We start from the raw sequence: 21780 nt of genomic DNA, 5'->3' as shown, positions 1-21780 counted from the left end.
AAAATAGAAGGCCAAGCTAGGTCAGCATTTCTTGGAGCAATCGAGGGAAATGCCAATTGAAGGATATTCTAAGCTCTGTGGAAGAGATGGGACAAAGTTGTGGTAGAAGATAATACACACTGGACCTGGAGCTCTAAGACCTGACTTGGAATTTGACCTCTTAATAACTATGTAACCATAAACAAACCACTACTGTTCTGCTCTTAGCTTGAGTTTTCTCATCAGTAAAATGGGAATATAAAATTTATATTAATGGCAGCTAGGTGGCTCAGTGAATTAAGATCCAGGCCCAGAGATCCTGGGTTCAAATCTGACCTCGGACATTTCCCAGCTGTGTGACTCTGGGCAAGTCACTTAATCCCCATTGCCTAACCCTTACCACTCTTCTGCCTTGGAAACAATATGCAGTATTGGTTCCAAGATGGAAGGTAAGGGTTAAAAAAAGCCAAAACAACCAAACAAACCTAGAAAACACTTATGCAAATGTCAGGTCACATTTTTAGAGCTAATATTTTCTGCGTAGAAGAAATGGGCTAATGAGTAGTAGAAAATTAAGTTTCTTAAGGTCATCCGTTATTCAGTCTCTAGCAAGTCAGTTCACATACTGGGCCTCAGTTTTCCTCATCTGTAACAAAGAAAACATTATACAATAACAGTCTTGCTTTCCTTACTAGGAAAAGACAATATAAAATATAAAACTATAAAACACTATAAAAAGATAATGCACAGCTCAGTTACTTTGACAATATATACCAAAGGTAAAATGGTAGAGTGAAAAGACATTTGTATCTGGAAGCAGAGGAGCTAGGTTCAAATCCTATTTCTGCTACTTATTATTATGCCTTTCTGAGCATGTCATTAAATTCATCTCATTCTCAATTTCATCATCTCTAAAATTAAGGTTGAAACAAGATTTTCTCTAAATTCTGTTCTGTGTCATATTTTTTCTATAATTTGAAAAGACAAATACAATAAAATAACAGATAGTATTTAGGAGTTTAAAGTGTGTTTTTGTCACAATTATCTTATGAAATGGTAGTACAAGTATCATTTTGTTGAGAAGGATACGGAGGTTCATAGAGGTTACACAGCTTACATCTCATCACACAGCAAGTGACAGAATGAGGATTCAAGTTCAAATCTTTTGGCTCCAAACCCTAAGAATTCTTATTATGTTTTTCTGAGTAGTAACTGTCTTAGTCCTCTTATCTTTGTATTTTCCATAGCACCTTGTATTTTACTTTGTAATTCAATTCAATAGACATTATTAAACACTATGGGCAGTTACTGTGCTGAATATTGGGAATACAAAGGGGATAAACAGGAATGAATGAATGAATGTATACACAAAGAAAAAGGAAAGAAGAAAGCATCAGAAAGAAAAATAGAAAGAAGGAAAGAAAGAACAGTAGGAGGAAAGTGAGGGAGGGAAATATAGGAAAAGAGGAAGGAAAAAAAGAAATTCCTTAATTTTTAGGAGTTTTCAGTAAATTAGCAGTAAGGGATGGGAGAGAGGTAGCATTATAGCTGCTTAATAAATGTTGTTGAATTATATAAGAGAAAGAAGAAAGAAATAACATCTTTGGAAGTTCAGAGGAAGCCCAAGAAAATTCCAGGACACTTAAGTTGTGACTATTAGCCACCCAGCTTTATCATTAGCCATTGACTATATTGTTTTTAAAATAATTAATTTGTTTGTTTGATATATCAAAATTCTCAGCTAACTCTCTCTCTTTCTCTTCCCTAATTGCACAAGGCATCATTTGACAAAAAGATATATATATATATATATACACTTATATATATAATATTTCATTAATTTCTATTTATCAGTTCTTTCTATGGAGGTGGACATAAATAAGTCATTCTTCAAACAATATTTTTGTTGCTGTTCTGCTTGTTTCACTCTTCATAATTTCATGTAGGTCTTTCCATTTTTGTCGGTGGTTTTATTTAAAAATTTTTTTATTTTAAGAACTAATTTCCATGTAAGTTTTCCAAAGATATGTGATCCAATTGTCTCCCTCCTTTCTTCCCTCCCTTCTCCTAGAGCTGGCAAGCAATTCAATCTGGGTTATACAATTTTATCATGCAAAACATATTTCCATATCATTCATTTTTGTAAGTGAATAATATTATTAAAACAAGCCCCTAAAACATATACCCAAATAAACAAGCGATAAGTCATTTGCTTCCATCTGCATTCTTACTTCAACAGTTCTTTCTCTAGAGGTAGATAGAATTCTTTTTCTATGTCCCTCAGTATTGTTCTGGATTGTTGTATTGCTGTTAGTAGCAAAGTCTATCACATTTGATTGTTCTACAATATTATTGTTATTGTGAACAATGTTTTCCTGGTTCTGCTTATTTCATACTGTATCAGGTTTTTCTGGCTCTTTCTGAAATCATCCTGTTCATCATTCCACATAGCACAATAGTATTAATACCATTACCATCATTTACCACATTTTGTTCAGCCATTCCCCAACCAAGGGAGGACCCTTTAATTTCCAATTCTTTGCCACCACTAAAAAGAGTACCTATAAATATTTTTATAAGAGTAGGTCTCTTTTCATGTTTTTTTTAACATTAACCTGCATGTTATTTTTTTTTTATGGCACAGCAGTATTCCATCACAATCATATGCCACAGCTGTTTTAGTCTATTGATAAGATGAAGCATCCCCTCAGTTTCTAGTTCTTTGCCACCACAAAGAGAGCTGCTATAAATATTTGGAACATATAGATTCATTTCCTTTTCCCCAAATCACCTTAGGAAGTAAACTTAATAGTAGTATTGCTGTCTAAAGGTATACTCAGTTTTATGAATAGTTCTTTGTACATAATTCCAGATTGTTCTCCAAATTGGTTGGATAAGTTTACAGTACCCCCACAGTGAATTCTCATACCCATTTTCCACATCCCCTCCCATAATGTCATTTTGTCCTTTTATTAGTTTACTCAATCTGATAGGTGTGAGATGATATCTAAGTTGTTTTGATTTACATTTCTCTAATTGATAATGCTTTAGAACATTTTTTATATATATTTATGAAAAATATACCTATGATTAATTTTTCATTCATAAAATGTCTATTCATATATTTTGACTGTTTATCATTTGGAGAATGCCTCATATTCTTATAAATTTGACTAAGTTCTTTATATATTTTACATATAAGACCGCTATCTAAGAAACCGACTATGAATTTCCCCTCAAATTTATTGTTTTCCTTCTAATCTTGGCTACATCAGTTTTATTTGTCCAAAACCTTTTAAATGTAATGTATTAAAATTATCCATTTTACATGTTATAATGCTTTCTATCTCTTGTTTATTCATAAATTCTTGTTTTACCCATAAATCTGATAGGCAACATATTCTCTGTCCTTCTGATTTGTTTATGATATCTCCCTTTGTGCCTAGGCCATATATCCATTTTGATCTCATCTTTGTGAATGATAATTAGTTTCTGCCAGACTGCTTTTCATTTTTCCTAACAATTTTTTACCAAATAATGAATGCTTATCCCAAAAGCTTGGATCTTTAACTTTGTCGAACACAAGCGTACTATAATCTTTGACAACTGTGTTGTATGTCCTGTTCCACTGATCTACTTTTCTGTTTCTTAGTCAGTATCAGAGAGTATTGCTAATTACTTTATCATATTAGCCAAAATAATCCAAAGATTATACATTACGACTGTAAAAAAGATGACCAAACAGGATTTACACCAGGTATGCAGGGATGATTTATAGTAAGGAAAACTATTAACTTAATTGATTATGTCAAAAACAAAAGTAACAAAAATCTTATGATTATATTAATTCATAGATACAGTAAAAAATTTTTGACAAACAATTATTCCTATTAAAGAAACAAACTTGAAAGCATAGGCATAAATAGAATTTTACTTAGAATGATAAGAAATATATATCTAAGGAGCAGTTAGGTATCTCTGTGAGTTGAGAGCCAGACCAAGGGATGAAAGGTCCTGTGTTCAAATTTGACCTCAGAAACTTCATAGTTGGGTGACTCTGGGGAAGTCACTTAACCCTCATTGCTTATCCCTTATCATTTTTTTTCTGCTGTGGAACTAGTATTGATTCTAAGATAGAAGTTAAGGGTTAGAAGAGGTATATACCTAAGTCCATCAGCAAATATCATCTGCAACAGGGATAAGTTAGAAGCCTTCCCTCCAAGATCGGGGGTGAAACAAAGATGCCCATTATCATCAATATTATTTAATATTGTTTTAGAAATTCTAGCAATAGCAATGAGAGAAGAAAAAGAAATTGAAGTAATCAGAAAGGGCAAAGAAGTAATAAAACTGTCTCTTTTGGCAAACAATATAATGGGATATATGGAAAATCTTAGTGATTCAACTAATAAATTAGTTGAAACTATCAATAATTTTAACAAAGTAGGAAGATACAAAATAAACCCATATAAATCACCAGCATTTCTATATATCACCAACAAAGTCCTGCAAGAAGACAGTAAGAGATATTCCATTTAAAATAACCTTGAGAGAATGAAATACTTAGAAGTAAACTTGCCAAAACAAACCCAGGTATTACATGAACATAATTATAAAACACTTTATACAAATAAAGTCAGATTTAAATAATTGGAGAAATATTAATTTCCATGGGTGGGCAGAGGCCATATAATTAAAATGACAATACTGCTGAAGTTATCTACTTATTCAATGTCATCCAAGTTAAATTGCAAAAGAATTTATTAAACTTGAAAAAATAATAAAATTCATTTGGAAGAAGAAAAGGTCAAGAATATCAAAGGAAGGGCTAGCAACGCCAGATTTTAAATTGTATTATAAAGCACTGAATATATTGTTAACTTAATGTTCTAACTAGAATCCTGCTTCTGCACATATATAGACTGCAGCATGAGTCCATATCCTGAGGTCATTTATGGTTCAGGGGAAAGGATGAAATGCTTGGAGTCAGAGGATCTGGGGTTTTGAATTCTACTTTTCAGCTGTGAAACTAGAAGAGTTCCTTCATTTTTTTTTGACCTATGGTTCCTCATCTGTAAAATGAAATTTGCTCCCGGAATACCTCTGTTGAGTTAACTCCCTCCCCATCTTTGCCTCTTAGAATCCCTTTCCTTCCCTGTACAGCTCACCTACTACTAACTAGAGGTCTTTTATGACCTGATTGGGTTGTTAGAGCCCTCTTCCTCCTGAACTCACTTCATACAGAATTTTTATTTATCCTTTTGTTTACATATATCTTTTCTAGTAGACAGTAAACTCCTTAGGAGCAAGGATTGTTTTGTTTCTGTCATTTGTATCTCCAGTAGTCAGTGTACTGCTTTACAAACAATAGGCACTTAATAAATATTGAATTAAAGGCAAGTCTCTAATGGGACCTCCTAGAAATACATGCTTGATTGTGTCCTGTTTGACATATGTAACATGTTTATCAATAGCTTGAATGAAGACATAGCTAAAAAAGCTTATACAATTTGCTGACAGCTTAAATCAGAGAAGATAAAAGAATCCAAAAATCTTGAAAGTCTAAAATAATGGGCCAAATTGGAGAAAATAAAATTTAATAAGGATCCAAAAAGATCCTTACACTAGAAGGGCATTGAACAAGAGTTAAAAAAAAAAACAAACAACTAATAGCTGCACAAGTACAGATTGGGAAGGAATAATTAAAAGCCAGTTCTAGTAGAAAAGAGCGAGGAACTAAAGCTTAATATGAGTCAATATTGTGAAAAAATAGCCTCAAAAACTAGCAGGATCTAAGGTAAGAGGGAGGTGATAATCTCACTGTACTTTGCCCTGTTCATACTACACATGGAGGGAGGATCTGAACTTTACTTCTGACCATCATATTGTAAGAAGGATATTGACAAATCAGAAAGGTTAGGGGATTGTAGGTGATGATCAGCATGATGAGTGGACTGGAGAATATGCTAGATCAACAGTCGACAACCTTTTTGGCTGTGAGAGCCATAAATGCCTGTGGAAGGAGGAGGATGGAGGCAGAAGGCACATCCTGGAGCTCTACCTGGACTGGTGGGTCGGGAGGTGGAGCCAGATATGGCTAGAGAGCCATACATTGCGACCCCTGTGCTAGATGAAGATTTTTAAGAGAAATTGGGCACTCCTTCAAAAAACAAGCAAAAAAAAAATTAAAAGAGAAATTGAGGATCTAAAGCATAGAGATGTAAAAAAGGCTGGGGTTTTGGGTGAGGAAGTATATGGAGGGCTGTCATGTGGAAGAGAAATTAGACTTGTTCATTTGGCCCCTCAGTGCAAAAGGAGGAATAATGGATAGATGTCGAAGAGGCAGATTTAGGTTCAATATGAGAAAAAAACAAACTAAGAATTAGATTTGTCCAAATAGGCAATTGACTGCTTTTGGGTGTAGTAACTCATCAGACTGGGACATAGTAGAGGGTCCCTGTTTAAGTTTGGGTTGGATTAGATGATCTCAAAAGTACAACCTATCTCTAAAATTCAGAGGCATGTGAGGTAAAAGACCAGGCAGTTTCCTCAGGGGGCTCAAGAGAAAAATTCTATATCAGAAACATCAAATACATCGACTCATAACACTCTTACTATTAAAATGGAGTTTCTATGTGATTTTATTGTGCTGATATGTTAAAAAAGAATAAAGAATATATCCATACATATATTTTTATATATAAACATATCTGGTTTTCTAAGTCAATATCCTTATGTATGGTAGAGTGGCCACTGTCTCTAAGTCTGGCATCATTGTCCTACTTGATGAAAGAAAACAGGAGTTAAGGAGATCAAAGCTAGCAGGTGTTATGATTAAATTTTTCTGGAGACTGTATATAAATTTATAAATATTTATTAGTAAAAGTGGGATTAAGAGAGAGAAGTAGTCACATAATAAAATTAGCTTAATCTCCTTCCTTTTGTATGTCTATCTCCAGAGAAAGAACTGAAAAGTAGGAATGACAGTTTTTTTCTATCATCTGTCTATTTAAATATCTATCTCTTTTTGACTAATGATGCCTTCTCTAATGATGGAGGCCAGGGGAAGGAGGGAGGGAGTCATTTGGATATTTTAATATAACAAATACATTAATTAAAATAAAAAAAACCCAGCAGAAGTGAAGACAAACTGGCTGCCTCACAAAGTTTTCTGGTATAGTTTCTCCCTGGGTTTACATTTGTTTGACAGAAGAGCTTATCTTGAGATTCTGTGGTTCTTTTTCATCTTAAAACCTTGGAATTTCAGCTCTTAATTTTTCATCCAAAAGTTTGGGATGGAATTAGAGTTCTAAAGTTTGAGGAAGGAGACAACCTGTTATTTCATTTGTCAGAAACACTCTAGTAGCAATCAGAGACCAGCAAGCAAAACTCAGCAAAGAGAACCATTTTGATGCTGTTTCCTGTTACTCATTTTGAAAAGTTAGCAAAATTTGGTACTGGTATGCAAAGCCACTTCCTCTGCTGGTATGTTTGAAGTGCTGAAAATGAAGATACTTAGGTGGTAAAAGACAAAAAAGTAAGTTTATAAATTAAACTGTCATCTCAGATGTTAGTGTATTGAATTCATTTTCTCCTTGGACCAACACCTTTAAATATTATGCATATTTATATAACATAAATATTGTAAATATTCAGCAGACATCTTAAAATTTGGCACCCCATTTGAACATATGTCTTAGAGGTCTCTTTTACCAAGGGCATTTCAGAGGACTGCATCATGTGTTAGATTCCCCTGGGCTTTCATAATGTTCATTGCTGAAAGGAGCTAGAACATGCTGCCTTGCAATATGCCCAGGAACACAGAGGCATAATCTTAATACAAATCAGAGCCTTTCAGAGCCAGAAGGAAACTCGAACATCATCTAATCCAAAATATAGCTTACAAAAAATGTCCACTAAACCATATTTGACAAATGATCATCTAGCCTCTGTGGGAAGACCTCCAAAGGTGTACACCTACTTTTCTATGGTAGCCTGTTCCACTTTTTAACATCTCTTTAATTGTTAGGAAGATGTTCTGATATTAAGCTTAAATTACAACTTTCAATATTGTTTCTATTTCTGTTTTCTGAGTTCAGACATGATCAGGTTTATCCATTTTTTTATACTCTATAACTTTCAGATATTTCAATTAGTTAGGAAGCATTTACTAAGCACCTAATATATATCGGGCACTGTGAGGCACTGTGCTAAGTGCTGAGGATACCAAGAAAGGCAAACACACAGACACACACACAGACACATACACACACACACACACACACACACACACACAGAGTAAAAAGTACCATTCCCTGCCCTCAAGGAGCTCAGAAAACCTGCAACTGACTATATACAAATGAGATATCTAAGCATACATTGGAGATGATCAATCAATGGAGGGAGGAAACTAGAATGAAGACAGTGACTATACTCCCTCTGAGTTTTTTCTTCTCCAGGCTTAAATGTCTTTTAATTATTCTTATATATCTTGGACTAGAGAGCTGCCACCATTCTGGTGGTTCTCTTCAGGTTTCTTCTCTGGTAGCTACAGAAACTGAACATTCTTTTAGTTTAGAAGTGCCAAGGCACTAAAGAAATGTGAATTCCTGTTTATTTTATTATCTTTAGCACATTTTTAGTATAAAAATAGGTGTTTTAAAGGTATCTGCTGAATTGAATTTAGTGACCTCAGCTATTCCAGTAGCTTTGGTTAGCATGGAGGCAGATCAAGCAAGCCTAAGATCAAGGATTTAGCTCAAATGTATACGTATCCTGGATTTTAGTCAAATCCCTTCTTTTTACTAACTTGGAAACTGAGGCAAAAGAAATAATGTGGCTATTGTCAGCTTGCTAATGGCATTTTAGTGAGAATAGATCTTGAGGATTCTGACTCAGCATCTAGGATTCTTTTTCATTAGGCTCCATCTGCTTCTTTTTTTTTTAAACAAACCCTTAACTTCTGTGCATTGACTTATAGGTGGAAGAGTGGTAAGGGTAGGCAATGGGGGTCAAGTGACTTGCCCAGGGTCACACAGCTGGGAAGTGTCTGAGGCGGGATTTGAACCCAGGACCTCCAGTCTCTAGGCCTGGCTCTCAATCCACTGAGCTACCTAGCTGCCCCTTCATCTGGCTCTTCATACATGGTAGCAGAAGTCATGAACCAAAGTGATCCATGTTCAAGGTCTGTGTAGGCTTTTTAAAAAAATGCAAACATATTGATTTGTCTATAGAATATGCTGTCTAGATTTGATGAGGTAAACCAAACCCATTGTATCACCTTGTAAATCAGTGGTTCCCAAACTTTTTTGGCCTACTGCCCCTTTTCCAGAAAAAATATTACTTAGCCCCCTGGAAATTAAATTAAAAAATTTAATAGCAATTAATAGGAAAGATAAATGCACCTATAGCCATCACTTCCTCCCTGGATTGCTACAGCACCCACCAGGGGGCGGTAGCACCCACTTTGGGAATCACTGTTGTAAATCATTAGTTGATTGTAACCTTTTATTGTGTACATGAAAGCTTACCTTAGCTCTCAGCTTGCTTTCCCCCCATATAAAAATAGATGTAACTTTCAATAAGTATTTCTAGTTGCTATCAGCACCTCTAGCTCTCTTGACTCCCAATTGTGTCTGTGACATTTTCCTTGCTGCCATTTGGGGACCCTGATTGTGTTGAGCTGTCACTTGCTAGACTTGACACATTATGTATCAAGAAGTGAATTGGACACAGTGGACAAAACTGAAAGCCTGAGGAGCACCATGTAGTTGCACTTCTTACAGGAATGCATAGGCTCTCTAGGTTACCAACATGGTGTGATTTGATTTACTTAGAAAGTTCCTCTGAGCCCAAAGATCTCATCCTCATGCTTATGCCTGCAATTCTACAGCAATAGCTTCATTCCTTTTATTTAAGGGATTGTTGCTCAGGAGGATATTATAGATTAGGTTATTATTAGGTCATTTCAACATAAATTTACTTTGTCAAGACTTTTCCAGAGATAAACTAAGAAGATAGCAGTGGTCCTCAAACTTTTTTGATTGTGTGGGCGAGGGTTCTAACCCAGAGGGAGTGCCTTGCTACTACAACTATGCGAGGCTCAGGGCTCTGACAAGGCAGCTGTCAGGAAGACAGTTGGCAGAAAGGAGTAGAGAGAAGGATGAGGGTAACTACCTTCAGTCTCCACACTTTCACCCTCACCTTCAGCTTCTGCTGGCAGCTGGGGAAGATCTGGTCTCAGGGCTCAATAATACAACAAGTCAGCTCCATAAGCCTAATCTAGTTAATCAGCACAGTGGAGAAGAAGCCCCTTCAGAACAGAATAGTCCAAACCCACACATCCAGTAAATAAACAGAGGAGCAAGATTACAGCCAATGATGGGAGAAAAGAAGGGAAAAATATGAGTAAACAACAGAAAAAGAAAAAAGAAATTACAATCAATAACTTTTATCCAGGTAATGAACAAAGAACAAATGGAACAGAGGAGGACCAAGAAAAACCAACCAGGAACTCCAGTGAATTGGACACAGGCTTTGGAAGAATTCAAAACAGAATTCAAAAAATAAGAGAGGATGAAGAAAATTGGGAAAAGTACTTAAAAAAGCAAAATAAGTCAACTGTAAATAGAAGCACATGAACTAAAATAAGAAAATAGTGTCTTAAAAGCCAGAATTGACCAGCTTGAAAAACGAGGCAAAGAAAGTGAAAGATGATGTACAAAGAAAAACAGACCAAAAGGAAAAAGGATGACCAAAAAACCAGGAATGAAATTCAGTCTTTAAAAATTAAAATCCAACATCTAGAAGCAAATGACTTCATAAAGCAGAAAGAGTCTATAAAAACAAAATTAAAAGAATGAAAAAATTTGAGGAAAATATGAAACATCTCATTGATAAAACAACAGACCTGGAAAATAGATCCGGAAGAGACAGTTTAAGAATTATTGGATTACTGGAAAATCATGACAAAAGAAAAAGCCTGGAAATCATTCTACAGGAAATTATTCAAGAAAATTTTCCTGACATTCCTAAATAAGAGGGTAAAGTGGAGATTGAAAGAATCCACAGATCACCTCTTGCATTATACATTTACTTATTTATGAATTATGTGTAAGTGCTATTGTGCTAAAATGATATACATTAAAATATATATAAAATAGGAGCAGAATGAAGGGATGGAGTTGGGTACTTAAAAATTAAAATTTCCTATTAATTATTATGAACTTGGACTTCAAGAACATAAAATAGGACTCTATGAATCTGTGCAACTGAGAACTAGATTAATTCTAAGTTAATTAGGATAGGTGTGGTTGTGTGGGAGATAAGCCCCAAAGATTGGCTGTTGTAGTAAGAGTGAGAAACAAGCTGTCATCAACCAGTAGTCTGATCACACATCCCCTGGAGTCAATCCATAGTTCCCAAGGAGTGTCTCAACTCCCACTTTGTAAACCATTTTGGGATGGAGAGAAAAGTCCAGTGTATTGATACTGTCAATCAATCACAAGTTTTGGGGAAGGGGTAGTAGGCACATAGGTGACTAGACCAAAGAAAGGGCTAGTTAGATGTTAAGATAAAGTTTTGCCTCCCTTGTATTCTGAGACTGGTAGGTAGTAATATAGTTTGGCAGACTACTTGGGTGTGGTCTTTACAGTCACTGCTTCCCACCAACTACATTAGAGGTGTAAGAAAGCCTGATCCCAGTCCTGCCCACTCACATCCTGTGTACTACCTAGAAAACCTCACTGATAGCACTAGTTTGAGGATAGATATTACTATATCTTTTATATTTTTGTTGCAAATATATTGTTTTCTTATGTTTATGGGACTGGTGAGGTTACTTTAATCCTCTGTGCACTCTGGAAAGATACACAAAATTGGATTGAAGGTGTTGACTATGTTCTTGGTATATTCAGTTAGGTAGATTTCTTTTCTTTTCTTTATTGGGGGGGGGCCAGTAATTTAATTGGAATGGCCTTGAATCAGTGTATTAGTTTAGTTTAAAATGCGATCTTTTGGGGCAGCTGGGTAGCTCAGTGGAGTGAGAGTCAGGCCTAGAGACAGGAGGTCCTAGGTTCAAACTTGGCCTCAGCCACTTCCCAGCTGTGTGACCCTGGGCAGGTCACTTGACCCCCATTGCCCACCCTTACCAATCTTCCACCTATGAGACAATACACCGAAGTACAAGGGTTTAAAAAAAATGTGATCTTTTAAATATTGGTTCTGTTCACCAATAAACAATTAATATTTCTCCAAGAATTTAATTTGACTTTATTTATATAAAGAGTATTTTATATTTATGTTCATGTAGTTTGTCTTGGTAGATACACTTCCATGTATTTTATGTATATATATACATATCTGTAGTCCCAGGAATGTAATAAAATATTTTTTATAGAGAATATTCTTTAATGATACAATTTCTTAACAAATATCAACTAATTTCTTTTTGCAATTATATACATTTTAAGAATGGATTAATTTTGAATATCATGTGAATATAGTATTTTAAAATACACCTATAATAAACTATTTAAAATGGGGCATCTTTTACTCTCTCTGCTTATATGGCTTTGTTGATGATATATAGAAATGCTGATGATTTATTTGTGTTTATTTTATATCCTGCTACTTTACTAAAGTTATTGTTTCAACTAGCTTTTTTGTTGAATCTCCAGGATTTTACAAGCATACCATCATATCATCTGAATTAGAGAGATGTCCAGTGGTCTGGCTAAATCATTTGTTTGCATGGGCATGAGCCACCTCTTTGCCCAGAGGAAAAGCAAGAATCTGATAGAAAAGGTTGCACTTGGCTTGGGAATGAGGTCCATGACCCATATGCAGTACTTCATATTTATCCTTCCGTCACCTGCCTTCAGCTTTACTAACCTTGTAGTGGAAATAAAATCCTGGGATACCAGAGGTCATTTGTTTATAGATAAGGGAAGCCTAACTGTATTCTCCCTTCGCCCACTCCCCCAGTCTTTTACACAAAATCATCCATGTAACCTGCGTTGTTATTTCTTCTCTGTAGGCTTCAATTTCCTCCTCTTTAAGATAAGGAAGTCAGACTAGACATCTCTAAATTGCTTTCCAGATTTCCATTCTTTACTGATGCACCCTGCTCCTAGAACAGTGTTTGGGTGATTTGACTAAACTTGGCACAGTTTTTCCCTCCTCTGAACTCCCATAGCTCTTATGGCACTGACTGTTGTCTGCTTTATTTTCATCTATGTACACTCCTTAGATCTTTCACTAGAGTAGACTTTAAACTTCTTGTGGCAAGGACTGGTTTTACTTGTCTTTGCCTTTCCTATGGAACCTAGCTAAGACCTTGCATCACTAGTGACAGCATAGATGTTTCTTGACTTAAAAAAAGGATGAATTCTTGACTTAAAATAAGAATGAAGGGATGGGGGCAAAAGGTTTGGGGCCTTTAGAAAATCTGCCTCCTCCACCCCATACACACATTGATAGCAACAACAAGGATATCATCCACTTATGGTGTTTTCTACAGTGTTTGCTTTCACATCAATTATTTAATTTCATTCTCGTAATGTCATTATGTAGGGGGATACAAAATATTATCAACACCTGATAGATGATGCCGATATGAATTAAGTCACCTGCCAAAGTCACCATATCCAAAGCCACTGTGGTTATTAGAGGATGAGTCTTTGAATCTGGAAGACCTGGATTCAGATCCTGCTTCTGACAGATAATGGCACTGTGATTATTTGCAAATCACTACATAAGTTCAGCTCCTACGTGGCGCAGTGGATAGAATGGTGGACCTGGAGTTAGCAGGATATGTTTTTTTAAGTCTGGCCTCAGATACATAACTAGCTGTGTTACTCTGGGCAAATCACTTAAACCCTATTTGCCTCAGTTCCTCATCTGTAAAATGAGCTGGAGAAGGAAATGGCAATTTACTCCAGCATATCTTCCAAGAAAATCCTCAAATGAGGTCATGAAGAATCTGACACATGTGACCAAAACGGACTCAACATTTAAAAACTTAATCTCTTAATTCTCCAGGCAACTCTAAGGATATAAATTTTAACGTTTCTGATCTGTATTGGTTAAGGGGATTTCCATACCAGAGTGAGATCACAGGTTTGAAGGAAAAAAAACTTTTTAAAACATTTTGACCCAGAGATTTCAATCCTAGACAAGAGATTAAAACAAGTCCTATGTGTACCAAACTATTCATTGCAATGCTTTTTTGTAGCAACAAAGCAAACAAATTGGAAACAAGGTAGATGCCCACTGACTGGGGAATTCCTGAACCCATTTTGTGGTATATGAATATAATGGAATATTACCGTGGTGAAAGAAGCAATAAGTATGAGGAATTCTGAGATAAAGGGAAGACATGTATAAAATGCTGCAGAATAAGTAAGCCAAACCAAGAACATTAATATATATGATGACTACAATTATATATATATATATATGAAAAGAACCCTAAAAAAGAAGCCAAACACTATGCTTAGATGATAGATAGATAGTTTGATAGAAAGTAAAACATTTATTAAATACAATATTCTTCTGGGGAAACAAATACAAGTATGAAAAATAGTATTTTTCTTTCATGGTGTTCTCATTTTAATGGAGGTGCCAGAAAAGAGGGAGGATGGGCACCTATGGCATTGGAGGCTTGAGTTCTGGCAAAGGAAGGGGAAAACCTCACCATCAGTGCCAGGGAATAAATGAGATAAAGTCCAAGTGTCTGGTGGGATGGAGATGGTCAGAGAGTAGGTCATGATGAAGAAGTGGTATTGAGGCTTAAGGACTGCAAAATAAGACAATAAAGCTTTAATTATGATAACCAATCTTGACATCAGGGAAGAAAAGGAAATTTTATACGTAGTCAGATGTGATCTGGTCTTTGCATGGGTTGGTTTTGCTTAGTGGGTTTTTTTTTTTGGTTTGCTTGTTGCAAGGAAGATTTCATTGCATAAAGAGGCATATCTGGAAATAACTGTGATGAAAAAATGATAGACATAAAAATATGAATTAAAATAGCCACTGGAACTCAGAGTCTTTTAAGTGGGTTTTACTTTGATTCCTAATGTTCTCTCTATATCATGTTGTAGAGCTAATTAATATTTGAGCTCAGTTTCCTGATTTCTAACATTTTGTCCTTTCCATTAAGATTTTTTTTTAATTTTGTGCAACCAAATGCTTTCTTGTAATCAACAAAAGATACAGACAATGAGTAGGGATCTAAATTAAAAGAGGGGAGAGTGAACTAGTAAAGCTTATTTAATGACCTCTATTTTCTTTCAGAAACAAAATTCCATTCTTTAATTAATTTGTGATTCTGTGAGTCATGGAGCATTTTGAAGAACTAAAAATGAGCATCATTCAGAAGGAAATAGAGAGCTATAGATGTATGGGGGGTATGAGCAGACTGTACAGCACAATAAATGAGGAGTTTTGAAGAATAGTAGTAATATATATTAAAAAAGAAATCCATGCCTGAAAAAAATGGGCTAGGATTAAAGGGTAGGTTTGAGCCAGGGTGTTTCAGTGGTAAGGTTTGGGAATGAAATGGAAACAAACACTTGTAGACCAAACTCTGCTACTAAAAAAAGATTTACTCAATCATAGCATGGAGAGAATATTCATCAAGGACCTAGCAGTGATTCAGTTGCATGCTTTGTAGTTGCATTACCATGCTTGAAGGAGCTCCTGATGTCTATTGAGGTTATCATGCAGTGTTATATTAGGCAGTGGTTTGAGCCTTTGTCCCCTGACCAATTATGACTTCAGGATAGTTTTAATGCTCTTAAAAATCCTTATTTTCCATCTAAGACTCAATATTATGTATTGATTCTAAGGCAGAAGAGTGGTAAGGGATAGGCAATGGGGGTTAAATGACTTGCCCAAGTACACACAGCAAGAAAGTGTCTGAGGCCACATTTGACCTGGGGACCTCCCATCTTCAGGCCTGGATGTCTATCCAGTGAGCTACCTAGTTGTCCCTTGTTTGAATGCCCTTTAAGGAAAAACTAACAAAGATTATTCGGAGTAAGGCATTGTTTTTTTCTGAAAGCTGGTCTAATGGCCAGAGTAAGGGATAATGGATAGTCTGCATGATCTAATGCATTCTCAGTCTCAGAAGAAACCAAATAAGAGTCCAGTTGCATTGGGTGGACTCTCTATGGTGAACTTATGGGAAGACATGAACAAGAATCACATTGGATGGGTGGGCAGGCATGATTGAGTCGTGATCTGCATCACTGAAGAGAGTCTAGTCCATGTTTCTTCCCTGGATACACTCCTCCCTTCTCCATCTTGACCTTTTGGCAAGCCAATTTGTCTCTACCTCATCTTCTTCTCTTTAGTCTCTTGGCTCTCTTATCCTATCACTGTTCGTGCCCTGCTGGGCCTTAACCTTGTGCCAACTTCCACCATCCATTTCCGTGGGCTTCTATTCATGTGGGACTGAATGTAGCTGGAGAAAGTTATGAAACCATGTGGGCTGGGTTCATTACGAATGTGTTCCACAATCTTCACTGGGCCCTCATTGTAGCAAGGCAATCCTTTTATACCTTCTAAAACCGATTTGTTATCTTCCTCTCTACAGCAACTTTCCTAAAAACTTTTCATCCCTCCTTAAACCTCTCATGCCTCATCCCTTATTCTCTCAGCTAAGAACCTTGCCTCATATTTCAACTAAAAAAATTTGAGACCTTTGGCTGAGAGCTCCTCATCTCATATCACTCTGATGCTTTCCTCTCTTCTTTATCCACATAAGAGAATAGCTCTTTGCCATGCCAAAGCCAGCTTTTTTACATGCTTAATTGATCTCATTTCATCCTATCTTCTCCAGCAAATGCCCTGCTCTATAACTTTATTCTTTCTCTAAACTTTAATCTTTCCCCATATCTCAGCTATTTTCCTATTACCTACCTACAAAAATGCTGTTTCCTCCATCTTCAAAATCCCCTTGATCCATGTGTCTGAACCAGCTATTATTCTATATCTCCCCTACTTTTTCAAGGGTAAACTTAGAAAAAATGGGTACAACATAGATTCCACCTCATTTCCTCTCTCTTCTTAACTCCATGCATTTTGGTTTCTAATCTCATCTTTCAGTAAAAACTATTATCTTCAAAATTAGTTATAATTCCTTAATTTCTAAAACCTAATGAGCTTTCCCCCCAATCCTCATCCTACTTGACTTCTTTGCAGCCTTTGACATTATCAGTCTTCTTCCTTGATTTTCTCTTCTTTCTAGGTTTTCATGCCACTGATGTCTTCTCCTGATACATGTCTGATTTCTACTTCTCAATTTTCTTTACTAGATCTTTATCCAGGTTATGTCCACTAATGTTAAATCTTCCCTATGACTCTGTCCTGTACACTCTTCTCTTCTTCCTCTATAATATTTCAGGTGGTGATTTCATCAGCTTTTGTAGACTCAATGATCACATCTATGCGTATGATTCTCAGATCCATTTATCCTGCTCTAACCTGTCTTCTGATATCTAGTCTTGCATCTCTAAGTGCCTATTGGACATTTGGAAATGAATGTTCCCAAGACATTTTAAATTTATTATGTCCAAATATGAGCTCATTATCTTTTCCCCAAAACTCTCACCTCTTCCTAACTTTCATTTTACTCTTGAAGGTACCACAATCCTCCTAGTCACCTAGACTTGAAATCTAGATGTCATCCTCAATTAATTTCTTTCACTTTTCTCCTTATATTTAGTCAATTGTCAGGTCTTGCTGTTTCTCTCTTTGTAACACCTTAGTCTCTCATCATCTCATACCTAAACTCTGCTCCCTGGTTGGTCTCTTTGCCTAAGTTCTCATCCTATTCCAGTCCATCTTCCAATCAGCTGCCAAATTTATCTTCTAAAGTACAGATCTGACCATATGTTCCCTCCTTATTCCCTCCTTAAACTCCAATGCTCCCTATCATCTCCAGGATCAAATACAGAGTTCTCTATTGGTGTTTACAACCATTTATAACTTTTCCCTCCCTTGTCTTTCTGGTCTTATTCTTGTCTATGTGCTGTTGGAGTCTGAATACAGATTAAAATACACCATTCTTCATTTTATTTCCTCCATGAATTTTTTTCCTCCAGTGAAAGCAATCTATATCTTGTTTCACAACATGATAAACGTGAAAATATGTATTGTATGCTCTCATATGTATGACCTATACCATATTACCTGTCATTGGCCTCCTTGTTCCTTAGACAGGACACTGTTTTCACTGGTGGTCCTTCATGCCTAGAATACTCTTTGCTTTTCCTCTCTGACTCCTGGTTTCCTTTGAGCTTCATGTAAAATCGTACCTTCTGCCAAAAGCTTTTCTTGAGTCCCCTAAATGTTAGTGCCTTTTCTCTGAGACTCCTTCTCCTCCATTCCCTGATTTATCCTGCATGCATCTTGTTTGTATATAGACAACAGGGTGGAACAGTGGATAGAGCACTGGACCTGGAGTTGGGAGGATCTAAGATCAAATCTAGTTTTAGGCATTTAGTAGCTGTGTAACTCTTGGGCAAACTGGGCATAGTACCATGCCTGCTTAATAAATGTTTGTTTCTTTATTTCTCTGTGTAGCTGCTTGCTTGCTATTTCCCCCATTAGATTAATAGCTCCTTGAGAACAAAGAAAATTTTTGTTTTGTTTTACTCTTTGTTTTCCTAGTGCCTTGCACAATACTCAACACAAAGTATATATTTAATAAATGCTAGCTCTTTGGCAATTGGTGACTTGATTTTTGAGATCTCAGATCCATCTGGATATTTGAATCTTTTCTTTTTTAGACTATAGGATTCTCAGAGATGCTGAGGCCTGGAAGTCCCTTATAGTGACTTTCTTCTAGACAAGCTTCCTATTCTCCCACTCCCAAACCCATTCCCCAAAACCATAACAATTGTTTCGTTTTATTCTTGGAGAACATGTTTCTCCTTTAACTCAAAGACCTATCTTTAATTTGCAAAACAAGGAAAAAACACTTGTTATGTGCCAGGGACTGTGATAAACACTGAGTATACACATTCAAGCTTTTAAAAAAATATACTCCCTGCTCTGACAGGGCTGACAACAGGAGAAGGGCAGGGAGGGGAATAAGATTGATTGCCCTGAGCCCAAACTATGGGAGAAAGGGGTAGAAGAAGAGATAGGGTGATGTAATGGATCTTGGAATTAGGAATCGGTTAAAATCTGGCTTAGATAATTTACAAGCTTGGTGACCCTGGGCGAATCACTTAACTCTGCCTCAGTTTTCTCATTTGCAAAATGAGCTAGAGAAGGAAATGACAAATTCCTCTGGCATTTTTGCCAAGAAAATCCCAAATAGAGTCACAAAGAGTCAGACAGGACTGAAATGACTAAGCAACAAAGAGTAAGAGGTATATTCCAGTGTGGGAAGATTTTTAGGAGTGAATGGCATTTCTAGAGTGAGGAGGTAGAAGGAGATTCTAGGGTGAGACTTTTGCTGAGTCATGTTATTGAGGTCGTGGAAGTCAGAAAAACAGTGGGGATCTTTCAGCCATATATTCCTCAACTGTAAAATAAGGAATTTGGATTAGATAACCTTTAAGATCTCTTTCAATTCTAAATCTGTGATCTCATGGTCACAATAATAAATATGGTTTTTGTTGAGGCATGACCTACATTCTCAGAGTTCTAATCTATTTCTTCTCCTTTTCTCTTTCCGTTTGTAGCCATATATAATTTTCAAGGCAGTAGAGCCCCCCAGCTCTCCCTGCATATTGGTGATGTGGTACGGATCCAGGAAACCTGTGGAGGTAAGCAGTTGGTGTTCTTTGAAATTTGTCTCCTCCCCATCTTGTGAGATATCTGGGATATTTTCTGTTGTTACTTCTATAGCATTTATTATTAAAAATTGTTTTTTTCAGATTACACATCAGTACAATAAATAAATAAATTAATTAATTAAGAATATTTTCCCATGGTTCCATGATTCATATTCTTTCTGTCTCCTCTTCCCTCCTGCCTCCTGTAGCCAATAAACAATTCCACTGGGTTTTACATGTGTCATTGATCAAGACCTATTTCCATATTATTAATGTTTGCACTAGTGTGATTGTTTAGAGTCTATATCCCCATCAGATCTCCATCGAACCATGTGACCAAGCAGTTGTTTTTCTTCTGTGTTCTTTCTCTGGGTATGGAAAGCATTCTTTCTCCTAAGTCCCTCAGAATTGTCCTGGATCATTGCATTGCTGCTAGTAGAGAAGTCCATTACATTCAATTGTGTCACAGTATATCCCTCTCTGTGTATAAGGTTCTCCTGGTTCTGCTCCTTTCACTGGAGGTTGTTCCAGTTCACATGGAATTCCTCCAGTTCATTATTCCTTTCAGCACAATAGTATTCCACCACCAGCATATACCACAATTTGTTCAGCCATTCCCCAATCGAAGAGCTACAATTTCTAATAATCATTTTCTGACATTTAGCGATCCATGTTCTCTCCCTTCCTCCCAACTCTCCCCAAGACTTAAGCAGATAATATGGTATAGGTTGTACAGATGGTATCATAGAATATATATTTCCATGTTTGTCATGTTGTGAAACAAGACACATGTTGTTTATAGTAGAGAAAAAAATTCATGGAGGAAATAAAGTCAAGAATAATATGCTTCAATCGCAATTGTCTCCAATAAGTTCCTTCCCTGGTGGTAAATAACCTTTTTAGTCATGAGTCCCTCGGAGTTGTCCTGGATCCTGGCCTTTGTTGATGATAGCATCTATTGTAATATTTTTAGTACTTGGAGATTTATCAGATGGGCTGGACCCAAAAACTGGGGCATTGTGCCCTCTTTCTTCCTCACCTAGGGGCTCATCTACTTTGGACCCAGGAATATGAATCAGACTGAGTTAAGTCTCAGAAGAGACTTTCACTTTTTTTTTTTGCTACCCAAGGGGGAAAATTATTTAAGTTTTAGTTATAGCAGTGTTGGGGGATGGGATAAACCACCCTTCCTCTCACCCCTCACTAGTAGCAACTAGAGAGAAATCCTGACACTATTCATAGTGTTATGTGGGAAGAGAGTTTAAAGGTGGTGTTCATGCTTTTAAATATTCCCTGAGTTTTACCTTTCCCTATGCAGGGACCAATTAAGCAGGTGCATCATCATTTCCAAGTGCTAAGCTCCTCAGAGCTAAATCAGGCCCGGGTAATAAGCCTGAAGCAAAAAGGTCAATTTTGCACAAGCCCAGTTCAACCCTGTTAGAAAGGAAATGAGCCTATTTCTTGTAGAAAGTGTCAATCTTCTACTTAGCTATCAAAGCAATTTTCCTAATGGTCTTCCCCTATAGAAGTTCCTTATTTCCTCCTCCATTAAACTCCTACCGTTTGGCTTTTAAAACTTCTAATAACTTGATTCCTCCCTACCTTCTTAATTTTTGCACGTCTTACTCATGCCCAGGTACCCTTCAATTCATTGACATTGGCCCTCTTACTGTTCCCTGTACTAGACATTCCATCTCCTACCTTAGGTATTTCACCTGGCTTTTATGCATGCTTTGAATGCTCTTCCTCTCATCTTTGCCTCACAGTTTCAGCTAAAATCCCACCTTCTGCAAGAAGCTTTTCTGGATCCCTCTTAATTCTAGTGCCTTTCCTTGTTTAATTATTCCCTGTACATATTTTGTTTGTACATAATTATTTGCATGTTGTCTCCCCTATTAGACTGTGAGCTCCATGGCAGTAAGGATCATTTTAAAGAACTGCTTTTTTTTGGCTTAGCATGATGTCTGGCATATAATAGGTACTCAATAAATGCTTGTTCATTTCATTTGAA

The 21780-nt window shown here is 36.4% G+C and overlaps 1 protein-coding gene across 1 annotated transcript in view; it reads left to right on the top strand.

Moving 5' to 3' along the window:
* Positions 1-21780, top strand: part of DOCK2 (dedicator of cytokinesis 2) — a 562271-nt gene that overhangs the window by 17540 nt on the left and 522951 nt on the right. Inside the window, exon 2 of the mRNA XM_044659840.1 lies at positions 19677-19760. Within this exon, the coding sequence (XP_044515775.1) occupies positions 19677-19760 (84 nt within the window). The remainder of the gene's footprint in view (positions 1-19676; positions 19761-21780) is intronic.

The sequence above is a fragment of the Gracilinanus agilis genome, chromosome 2, assembly GCF_016433145.1.
Source record: "Gracilinanus agilis isolate LMUSP501 chromosome 2, AgileGrace, whole genome shotgun sequence".
NCBI lineage: Eukaryota > Metazoa > Chordata > Mammalia > Didelphimorphia > Didelphidae > Gracilinanus > Gracilinanus agilis.
The sequence above is the reverse complement of the archived record's forward strand: the minus strand, read 5'-3'. Positions and strand labels throughout refer to the sequence as shown.